This window comes from Cimex lectularius, unplaced genomic scaffold (assembly GCF_000648675.2).
Source record: "Cimex lectularius strain Harlan isolate CLEC.00 unplaced genomic scaffold, Clec_2.1 scaffold32, whole genome shotgun sequence".
NCBI lineage: Eukaryota > Metazoa > Arthropoda > Insecta > Hemiptera > Cimicidae > Cimex > Cimex lectularius.
This window is the reverse complement of record NW_019392689.1, coordinates 2,179,407-2,191,969: the sequence shown is the minus strand read 5'-3', so window position 1 is coordinate 2,191,969 and position 12,563 is coordinate 2,179,407. Positions and strand designations below refer to the sequence as shown.

The window sequence follows — 12,563 nt, the reverse complement described above, 5'->3', positions numbered from 1 at the left end:
AATAATTCCTAAGAGTATATGGCGTGGTTTGTCGTTTGGAATTGGTCCTGATGGTTCGAGGGTTTATTTTTGTTGTGATTCCAACGTCAAACACTCGTTATTCGTGTATTTTCTTCCCGGGGGCGGTAGCATTCTGAGGGGGCCGCGGTATCGACTCGTTACAGGGTGGGGGTCGGGGGTGGCCATGGAAACGGGGGTGGCTGGAGGACGGGCAGGCAGTCGGCACCAGGCAGCCGTTTGGGGATGGTGTGGCCCGCGAAAACACGGTAAAACATGGGCACGGTTCTTAGCTTCTCACCAAGGGAGAGGCGTCCTGTGTACACGACGACAACGGCCGGCCCGACAGCGGAGTACACCCTCAACAACCTGAGTTACGAGCAGCTTAACAACGCGAAAAACCGCGAGGCCATGGCTGGCAAACTGCAACCCGCTCCTCCGGCGAATAACGAAAATTCGAGAATAATTTCTGAAAAGAACGCCTTAGAAAAATCGTTCAAAAAGCATTCCCTCTTACTCAACGCCTTGTCATGGAAAAGGTTCTCGACGACCAACAACTCGAAGAAAAAGCTTGAGAACAAAAACAAGAATCTCGTCTATCGACCTCCTCTCGTCGACAATATCAATCCGATAGTCGATAAAAACAAAAACATACAGAAAACTCTTTATTATTCTTCTATGGTCAAATCCGCCACGACCACTTCGATACCGACCTCCGCCGGGTTGGACATTAGGGCGAACAACGCCAACAACAACACGTGCAGCGAGAAGTTGATACCGAAAGCTGTCCTCCTTCCTGCCACACTACAGAATCAAAGGCTACCCGCTAAGAAAACTGTGATCCAAGCGTCCACGTCCGAGCTGCTTAAGTGCCTCGGCATTTACCTCCACACCAAGTGCTATAGACTCAAGGACTTTCAAGCAGGTGACGCCGTGATGTGGCTGAGAACAGTGGACCGAAGTTTACTCCTACAAGGTTGGCAGGTGAGCTAAATCGTTTCAATGCAATTTTTCTTTAGTTTATACATGTTTATTACGAAGTTTCTTCTTGGGGATGCTATTATTATATTATTTTATAATCAACATTTTTAATATTATGTGAGGTGAAGAAAAATCTGAGAAAATGTTGTGCCACTTGAAGTTTGGTCGTGTCCGATCATTTTGGTCTGTCTATCCTCATAGGTCTGACAGAACTATCTCTGAATATCACAAAACAACCAAAACGCGGCTGACATACCAAACCAAGGATAGACAGGTAGATATAAATGGATACGATCAAACTATAAACCCTTTAGTCCTATTAGCTTATGATGTTTTTCAACAAAACCATGTCTTACAAACAATCCAACATTCGATCAATATGTCACTTCCTATTTGTTATCATAATTTAAGATATCCCTGTCCTCTTTTTAATATCTAGAAAAAAAACAACCTTATAACCTCAGTGTAGGTTGCCAGATATTTTCTCTGCATTAAAGCAAGAGTTATGCGTGCGCTCTATCGATCAGGACAACCAATGCCGTGCCCGGCTAAATATCGCGATTCCGTGAACCTCCGCCCTCACGTCTAGGGGACTTTTTTCTCCGTCTCTAGTTTTTCATGATTTTCATGTCACGTCTAATTAATGCCCGTGGCCCAGTTTTGCATGCTCCAACGCACGACGTCCTGATTATTTCATTATTTCGATAGAACTGGCCGGTTTTTGCATACCGTTGGGCGCCATGCAACATCATTTACTTTACGACCCCGATATTTAATTATTCCAGCCTTAGTAGGATCTCGAACTGAAATATTCATATTACTTAATTATATGTTTACAAATTTTAGCCATAAACTATTTCTCTTATCTGTGTTCTATGTGATTTAGGTTTTGGAACTTGTAGCAAAAAATTAACGTTCTCATATCGCAAATTGAAAAATTAAAAAGTAATTTTTTTATATTAACAATCGTTACAACAAATTTTACATAAAAATCTTCATATCACAAGCCCTCTGGAAAAACGTTTTCTACCGCCTGTTAACTTATTTACAACGGGTAAGAAAGTCTTTGTGAAAACTGTTAATTAGGCAGTGGGAGACTCTTTGATGCTGTTCTTTCCTACAGTTACACCCTGGATGGTGTAATTAGGGACAAAAACTTCCTTAAATCCCTTGTCAATAATCTGTATCATAAATATTCTAAACTAAAAAAAAGATGTTTTATAAATTATAAAGATTATTATGAAAAAAGCAATGAAAATATATTGATTTTTATGACTTCCCTCGGCTAAAAATATATATTTTGTGTAAATTTCAAATAAGCAAAACACCATTATTTTACAGGAGAAGAAAATGACAAAAAACACGAGACAATCAATACAAAACAACATGAGTATTGACACAAACCGAATAATTAAAATATAAGTAAATATGTACTTTCTCATTTAGCTGGGAATAAGATTGGAGAGAAGAATAGACAATTATCCGAGTGTGTGTAACTACTTAATGTTTTAGACCCAGGTGTGGTTTTTGTATAAGGTTTCACCTTGATTAAGAGAAATCCGCCGAGTGCTTTCAAGTCAGGGTAATTCATTATTGACTCGTTCATTTGTTGGATTTTTCGTAAATCGATAGGAACAATTCTTACCTAACTGCAACCTAATCCTATAATCTATTTAACCGTTTTCATTTTAGCGTTTGTTCGGTGGCGTTCATCTATTAAAATCTGAAATATAGAATAATTTTCTTAAGGTTGTTTAAAAACAAAACAAATTTCTATTAGAAGGTGTTAAATTGAAGCATCTTTGAAAAAATGATACTTGAATTTGATTAAGTTCAATCCTACTTTCGTATTAAAATCCTTGTAAAATGCAATGGAATATCTATGTTTTCATTTTGTAAAACACTGGACAAATCGCAGAGAAAACTTGTATGAAAATTTTTGTTTATGTGTACAAACAAGTTAATTGTTCACGTTTCAGCTTAATTATGAATTCATCACCTTGCAGATCATTCAAACATCTTCACATTCTATTAAAACATGACAGATAATTTAAAAGAAAATGTAATCAAGTAAGTTTGTGACTATTTTTTTTCTTAGACGTTCAAGATTTAGGGAAATATTAGGAGTTTTCTGTTATTAAAGGTTTCATCTTTATTAAACAAAAATATCTCTTTGCAGTTAATTCACATCATTTTCTTTGTACTGGAAAGCTTAATGTTATCTTTTTCGTCGTTCTATTATAACTTGTTTTTCTTAAATGTCCTCGTTCTTATTCAAATCTAAATCTGTAAATAAAATGTCATTTGGAAACAAAAATGCTCTCATTTTTTGTGAAAATTTTTATTTAGACAAAATCTTTTTATGTACAATAAAATTCAAGGTTATTTTTTCTAATGACTTAATATAGTGGTAGTTACAACAGAATTTTTAGACGCATGCAGTACTTTTATCATAGCCAGTTTTATCTTCTACGTTGATAATGGAACTTTACAATTAAATCCAACCATTTTCTTTGTACTGGAATTTCTTTTTTAAAAGCTTAATTTTATCTTTTTCGTTGTTCTATTATAACTCGTATTTGTTAAAAGTCTTCGTACTTAATAAAATTTTAAAATATGACGGGGAGTCAATTATCAACAAAAATGTGCTGATCTTCTTGTGCAATTAGAAAAAAATTTTTTTTTGCACACAATAAAATTCGAGGTTAATTGTTTCTATAAATACAATCTAATGACAGTTGCACGAGGATTTTTTGTAATGCTTTTATAATAGTTTAATTTTATCACCGACCTTGATCTATTTAACTTTTTTGAATTAAAATAAATAACTTGTGTTTGCTAAGATGCATTTATACTTAGCTGTAGTTACTCATTTTATTGTTTAACCAAATGTAAATCTGACAAATAAATGTAAATTTGATGAGAACATTTAGATGAATGTGGTTGAAAAAAAGTGATGGTTTCCCCATGCTTATTTATCTATTTTTAAAGTTCATTTTTATTATCTTACATTTAATATTTAAGGTTATTTGTTATAGAGAAATTATATTATTGGTGTTTGGTTATTTTTGTGAACTAAAAACAGTTATTAATTTTAAGCCGTATATTTCAAAAACAATATCCGTATATACTTCTTTTTGTTATAACAGTTAGAAATTAATTTTTATTTACATGCCTGTTAATTTACCTAAATTGAACTAAGTGCTTCGAAATTTATACGTACATAATGATTAATGTCTAATTGTTATAAAAAAAGTATTTATGGAATTAAAAAATTATGTAGCTTTGAAGAGGGGCCAGGGATGTGGCCGAATTACATAGCAGTTAAATGGCTTAAAAATAATAATTGATGTTTTTAGTTCACGAAAATAGCTAACAACCTAGATTTAAAATATTTAACCACCAAATTGAATTAAAATAATGTATTTGAATGATATATTTAACCACCAAATTGAATTAAAATAAAGTATTTGAATGATATTATTAGGTTTCAGTTACATCAAGCTTGCTACACTTACTTTAAAGCTTAATTTTCTCATCGGATTATTGCACTATTTAGTCAAAATTGAATCTGCCAAAAGAATGTCAGTAACCAAAAAATATACTGTTTTTTTAAATCTTAACATTTAATGTTTCATTTGGATTAAACAAAAGCCTTTTCTTTGATTTAATATTTAATGTTTAAGGTTTTTTGTTATTGTGAATCCAATTTTTCAAGATTGAGGATTAAATTTAACAGCTAAGCTTTAAAAGCTTTTATGATATGCATTTTATTTCCAAGTTTATCTTTTATGTTTAGCGGTACTGTGTTCGGTAAAACTCGAAAGAAAATAAAATAGAAAAAATATTCTGTTACTTCAAAAAATGAGTTATAAATCCAATTATTATATAATTCACAAATATACTTACTCACTTTCTTCCTAAACAAATATGAATTTGCAATTATCGAGAATTACACGGAGTTAGCCTTTGAAGTTCATGTATGTCGAGTTATTTTTTTTGTTTCGTCTCGATTTATCAAAAGTCAACATGTTGTGAATCCGCTGGAGTCGTTTTGCGTGTAATCTATATTTATATTTATTCATATCGATTCGGACTTGTACAATTTTCCTTGTTCTATGTTTAGCTTAAAACCTAACTTTTCTCCCAATTGCCAGTCATATAAATAAAAAACACGAGTAATTAAATAAATTGGTGAAAAAAATACGCGTGGGGTTAAGAAGTAAGAATTTACATTTTATTTAATTAATTGGAAATCGCTCACTGTCGATCTGAACAACAGGAAAATTAAAGTGGGATGAAAATATTTAAAATTTAAATAAGGAAAGATAGTATCCTCCCTTTTTCCCCTAGAAGAAGAAGTGTCATTGTGTTTTTTTAAATTATTTTTAAATAGGATTTTTATTTATAGTATTTGATGGAAGAATAAAAGGATAACGATGAGCATATTCTCATGCTGAGACTGTTGCCAGTCTGACTCCATTATAATAATAATAATTATTATTGTTGGCCATACAAGCCTATGTGAAAATGTTTAAATTATGGCACAAAAATTCGAAATTCTAAGCAAACAGGAATCAATTTTATAATTTAAATTTTTTTTGCATTAATTTGACCTTCCATGTTAAGTATTTTTAAAGGATAAATTAAAGCTTCGGATGTCAATAGGATAGATTAATTTATGAGTAAATGTTTGGACTCAGAGCTTTATAGCACTCAGAAGGGATATAGCTAACTAAGGTAGAAGGTTTAAATGTTAGGGCATAAAAATGATTAGCTATTAAAACGCCCTTAAAAATTAATAGTAATAATAAATATTTAAACGTTTTGAAATTATTATTCAATTCACTAGTTTTCCTGGTCCGATTGACCAAATAATATCTTTTAATTTATTAATCGTTACGTAAGGATCGAAGTCACGATTGTTCAAGTGGTAGAGCAGCGGCGTTTTTAGCCGAAGGTCGTGGGTTCGAATCCCGCCCGTGACACTTACTTTTTTATTTCAACCAATACCTTACATAAAGATTAATTAATTGAAAGTTATTATTCAATATTGTCGCATGTGACTCTGATCAAAATTAGTTTTTTTAAATTAAGTAAAGACCTTCAACCACTTGGGCTATTTCCAGCCTTGATATTAATTTCAAAAATGGAACTGCCGCCCCACCCAGGGGAGAGAAATACGTCTGACAGTAACTTTTTATATTACTTACTAGACCTTCCGAGGGTTGTGCAGACGTTGTGCCACAACCTCCACAACCCACACAAGGCTTCAATTTTATCCTTGTAAGGCCCTCCTTTCTGCGACCGCTAACGCGATATCGCACCCTCCAATCCCGAGTCCTACAAGCGCATATCATTGTGTTTATTTAAATTTTATTTTGTGTAGAGGTGTACATCACACCCGACCGCATCTCACGATATCTGAATAACTATTAAATTTTATTGTTGTAGAGAGTTCCATTATTATACTATAATGTTAGATCAAATCCTGGTATAATTCTGTAATTAGACTGGATTCCTCGATATGGTTCCTCAGCTTTATGTTAATCTCTTAATTGCTCAGTGGTTTATAATTTTATGTAAAGTGTGCTTGATATGGAAAGATTACTGTCACAGCGGGACTCGAACCACGATCTTCGGCTGAAGAGCAACCGAAGATTGTTCATACATCCTACATTCCGAGAATATGTGCTTTTTACTAATCCTACCTATGACGTACAGCCTCGTAAGATACTCATGATTAAGTGTACTGTGTCCTATTCTCAATCACGCAAGGAATATTTGCTCTTTTTTTGATTTTCCAGAGGAAGAGCACCATCACCAGGTTTTATTTCACGTAGCTTGTTGTTTAAAATAAAAACTTATGAATAAGATAATACAATTGATAAGAAATTAACTGGTATTGGTTTTTATGTTTATTAAGAGAACTTTAGCCACTGAAATTATAGCCGACTGAATCGAATGGGGGTGACTTCTTTTTCATGCAAGCCATATCAATTTAAACTTCCCCCAGCTAGATAATTTCTCTTGTGATTTATCTATCATAGTTGACAAATCAATTTTTAAGTTTTGCACGTCGCATTTTTTTAACAGGCCGAATGAAACGATATGAAAGGGCATATGTATCCTTTTATATAATCGTTTTTTTTTTTTTTGACAATTTATTATCTTAGTCGTACTTGCCAAACTGAAAAATAAAAAAAGTCTGTTTCATGATTTTACGATGAACAAAGGTTTTATGCTGATTAAGAGAAGTTACCTCCGAATTACTAGTAATATCAGCTGAATGTCTTCTCAATTACATTGTTTAATTACTTTTTTCAAAAAATATAGATAAAAAATAAAACCAAGTATGTTTTTATAATAACAAAATCGGTTCTATTCTGACTTCTAGTTTCTTAGATTTGGATTAAAATCAACGTGCTTATTTATTCAAGTGTATCTGCTTTATTTAAAAAATATACATCATGAAAAAGATACTTGCTCATTTCACTGAAAAATATCAGAAAGAAGAGAAATAATTTTCGAATACTTGTTAGAATCTAAAATACTTTAACTGGTTGGGATTTTTATGGTTTCAGTCCTTTACTTATATAAAGTGAAATCCTCTGAATTAAGTTAAAGGCGCTTAATAATATTAGTCAATGTTTTATTTGTAGAATGGACGAGAAAAAAGGTTGTAGGAAAGGATTTTTATAAGAAACGCTATGTAACAACCATGTTGTTAGAGGGCCAAATTCAATACTGCTATGGTGGATTCACTAAAGAAAGTTGTTCAGTACCACCAGAACGAAGCTTCTATCTTGTCTATTTCCTGAAATATTAACATTTTTGTGATTTTAATATAAAATTAGAATTTTCCACATAAAATAGTAATTTTTCAACTTTTGTGACATTAAATAAAACTCTGATCCTTATTTCGCAAAGTACAATAAATTTTCCACAAGATAACTTTTCCGTTGAAAAATTCCCGCTTCCGAACACCCAGTAGCCGTTAAAAAAATAAGAAATAAACAAAACCCATGTTTTTTGGAAATACTCAATTGTGGCTCGTGCAATGACTTTTCCATAAAAAATTTCGGAGATTTTACCAAATTTCTCTTATTTCATAAGTATTGCAAAGACATACTTACTTTTACCTTTGAGGTTGAAAAAGGTGATATCGGACCCCAGGAGGGCAGCAACTCAAGAACATCGCACATGTCACATTTTTAATAAAAACATTTCAAAAACAACTTCTCGTGGCATGGCCAGCGAGGATTCCTGACTTGACCACATTAGATTTTGGGCAAACAGAAAAGTGCAGTGCACAGCCCACCCATGGAAATGAGGGATCACGTGCAATGACACGAAGGAAAGTAGGATGGGAAATAAATCTGATTTTTGTTACCCACTAATAAATGTTTTATTAAAAATATTACATTATGAAACCTCGCTCTTGCGCCACTGACCTACGTTTTATTGATGTGAATCCACCATGGCAGTATGTCATTTAACCCTGTAACAACCTGAATAGTTGACTTGATGACCAAATAGTAACGAGTTACAATTATTTTATTACTTGTAAGCAATTTTGTACTTTGTGATTACTTAAAAGTCAGGAAAGAACTTGCTGTTCAAAATCTTTGGTCAGCCAGTTGTGATTTCCGGATTAAATGCCATCGATTTCAACTCCATTTGTGTAAATATATTATTTTTATTTATTTATTCGCTGTTCGTTTTATAAAATTCACAAATTGTATTAGAACATTTTAGGTTTAAGTTCGTAAAGCAAAACTTTATCTTTTTTAAAAGCTTGATTTAATTTTTGTCTGTGTCGTATTTAGTGTTATAACAATAATTTCACAAGTTGTAAGCAGTTTCAAAATGCTTTTAAAAGTTTTTTAGGCACACTTTTTTTTTATAAAAAGTAAAATCTGCCTGTTTAATTCGTCTTAAATTGTTGTAGAAGGTTTATTGTTTATTTTACTAGCAGGTGGAGGAGCCATTGCTTTTTCAAATATCAAGGAGTATGTCAGAATATCAAGAGGAATGTTACAGGATATGTAGGATTAAGTGTGATTGAGATTTTGGTGAAATTTTTTATAAAGGGGTCTCGGAACGTTTTTAATAAAAGGGAACTGGAAACATAAAAAACTGCATTATCAGTAGATCTTATTTTTCCTGATATGTAAATAATTTATTTTGAAACTGGGCAATATGACGATACTACATTTCAAGTATGGACAAGTATTGCAGTTTGAATAGCCATTTTACATTTTGAGCTCACTCAGATATCGTACATAAAAATATTACAGAAAATAAATATTACTATTATGTAATAATACGTTATCATCAATAAATACGTAGTTTTGTCTTATAACGTTCTTGTCAAGTTAGCATTAACTTTTTACCATCAGTACCTTCAGTGGTCGTCTCAATCAGCTTTTCTGGAGAGTAGACATACTTTTATATTTTATTTTTATTTTACTTTTATTTTTACACAACTGTTGTAACATACAAAAGACTACACTTTCAGAAAAGGAATTTTGGATGAAGATTGGATTTTCTGGCTGCATGTATAATTCAGTAATAATTAATTGGTCAATTACTCATCTCTAGTAGAAATGAACGAGCATGTCGAAGGAAAGCAAATTGGTCGAGTATGCGTTAGCTGTTCAATGTTTCAAGCCCAGCCAGGCCACGGGTCGGCATCGCGCATCCGCTATGCTTCGCTTCGTGAAACTTTAACACGAAAAGGGGCCCAGGACGCAGCGGGCGTTGAATTATTAATATCACTGAACATTTTTATGGTTTTCGAGTCTCAGCCGTTGTTTGCCGGCGTGTGGTCTGCCCTGCTAATATTTAGACGGATACGCGTGGACGGTGGGAAATCTCATTTTTCCCTCATACATGGAAAATAACGGGAAAAACAAAAATCCTTGTATTTTTATATAATTAATTTCATTATATATTCAGAGTAGCCGTTGTTATTTGACTTTCACAATTAATCTGATGTAACATAAACTAAGCCTTTTTCAATTCTCTAAATGATAATTTTATGAAAACAAATTACACTGCTTCTGATGTACAGCAACATCAAAAACAAATAATCACTTCTCAGTCAATAAAAACCATCAAAACTACAACCAAAACATGTTTTCCCCTTCCCTTTTCCAGGAAGTAAATAAAAGCTTGTCAGGAAATAAGATTCCTTGCTCTCCAGAGGGGTGAGAAGTAATATACACGGACTTGGGGATGACTCAGAAATCTCGGGTGCAGCCATTCCTTGAACTCTACAATCTGATTTAAAGGGATCGGCTGTGGGACATTTAATTTTTACGCGCCGTTGACTCTATTAAAATACAATTTTCTTTTCTGTAATTTATGAAGTTTTGGATTTTATGGATTTATGGCGAATTAGGTGAGTCCATATATTTTCACAATAAATTGTTAATTTTCATTTGAATGTTTTGCATTAATCAATATTTATGAAAATATATTTCAGTGTCTTTTGCATAGTGAAAAACACACTAGCTAAAAGATGGTCATAAGATTGTAAAAGTTTTTCTTCTTTTCTTTTCTCCATAAAAAAGCTATTTCATTAGTTTATCCAATTCCATAAGTAAATGTGAAGAGACAAATATCGCAAAAGATTTAAATATAAATTACATTTAGTTAAAAAACATTGGATACATTTCTAAAGATTGTTTAAGGTTGTTTAACGCTAATAATTACTCAAATCTTTGGGGTTTCATTAAAATTCTCTCTCTTTATCTTTCTTTATTTTTCTCTCTCTTTTCTTTTGTATGAACCCATTCTGAGATGGAGTGGTTCATGTATTATTTATTTATTGGTTCTATAATTTCTCTTTCCATCTGTTTCTTTTTTGCTGTACAACTCTCTCTCTCTTTTTCCCTTTTTCTCTTTCTTTCTTTTGATCTCTCTTTTATTTTTATGAAAATATTCTGTGATGCAGGGGTTCCTGTATTATTTATTTATTGGTTTTATAATTTCTCGTTCCATCTGTTTCTTTTTTTACTGTACAACTCTCTCTCCCTTCTTTCACTTTCTTTCTTTTGCTCTCTCTTTTCTGGGGGTAGGGACATTCTGTGATGCAGGGTGATTTATTGGTTCTGTCATTTCACTTTCCACCTTTTTTCTTTTTTTTCTATACAACTTTTTCTTCCGTTAATCTCTTTCTCTTTCTTTCTTTTTCTCTCTCTTTTTTCTGTATGGACCCATTCTGAGATAAAGGGGTTCATGTATTATTTATATTTTATTTCCATCATTACTCTTTCAACTTTTTTTTCTTTACAATTCTGTCTCTCTCTCTCTCTCTCTCTCTCTCTCTATATATATATATATATATATATATATATTTATTAACAGGCAGATGTCCACAACCAGTGTATTACATATACAGAAAAGTACTATACACTGGTAGGTATACTAAACAATTTTACATATTTTATATATATATATAAAATATGTATATATACATATTGCATATATATATTTACCTTTCTATTTCTTATCCCTATTAATATATAATAATATTAGACATTGTATATTTGTTTCAACGTTAAATGATTACCTCTGGTGGATGTCAGAATAACAACGAAATAGTGTTAAATGACGGATTTCTTTATTTCTCGAGTTACGAATATTTCATTTGAAATAGAACCCATTGCTTAAATATCGATTGAGGGTTCTGGGAAATTATTAGGGGAACAAAAAGGTCGATTTCGGAAAGAGAAGAAGGGGGAATAAGTGCTTTCCGTTCGAACGCGCCAGCCATAAAATTTTACGGGGCAATAAACATTATTAAGCTTACCCCAGATGCGTATGTAACATCGGAGTGATGAGAAACTCAGGATAAGTTGAAATCTACGGAAAGAAAAAAAAAATGGAATTGGTTGGATAAACCATCATTTATAGAACAAATGTAGAAAAAATCTTTGGATGATAAAATTTGTATACACTTTGATTTACTTTTTAATCTTCATCCACTACAGTTCAACACGAAGCAAATACTAGTGCCACTCGTTCAATTTTCAATTCAAGGACCGAAAAACTTTCTCAGGATCCTTCTTTCTTCACTCTTGTTTCCAAACATTTTTTATACTAAAGCAATGGTTTGCATAATGTGCTTGTGAAAAATATGATTTTTTTAGTACATAGAAACGGATGCTACCAAGGAGCAACAGGTTTCTTTTCGATATGATTTTAAACCGATAACGATTGTCATAAAGGCTGTCTGTCGTTATCAGTCGCTCCCATTTTTTGGGCAAAGGAAAACATGCCAGCTGGCAATGGAATCCCTCAATGGATTATGAAATCTTTGAATCTTATTATTTATTTTTTCATTTAAATAACATTTTTCTTACATGGGAAAATCAAACTAATCAAGGTTCATCAACAAAATCAACAAAACAAACTAGTGATAAGTCTCAAAGTTATGAATATTTTAGACAATACCTAATTTTAATTGCTTAAAGGTCGGCTGCATAAATATATCCACACTTCCACATATGCGCAAAACCGAAAAAAGAACAAAAACAAACGCCCACACAAACATAAAAAAGCACGCACTTTTGTTA

At 32.4% G+C, this 12,563-nt stretch overlaps 1 protein-coding gene across 1 annotated transcript in view; it reads left to right on the top strand.

The window, feature by feature from the left end:
* The first annotated feature begins 231 nt into the window (after positions 1 to 231).
* Positions 232 to 12,563, top strand: part of LOC106672000 (cyclin-dependent kinase 5 activator 1) — a 66,425-nt gene continuing 54,093 nt past the window's right edge. The window contains exon 1 of the mRNA XM_014403043.2: positions 232 to 981. Within this exon, the coding sequence (XP_014258529.1) occupies positions 274 to 981 (708 nt within the window). The 5' untranslated portion in view covers positions 232 to 273. The remainder of the gene's footprint in view (positions 982 to 12,563) is intronic.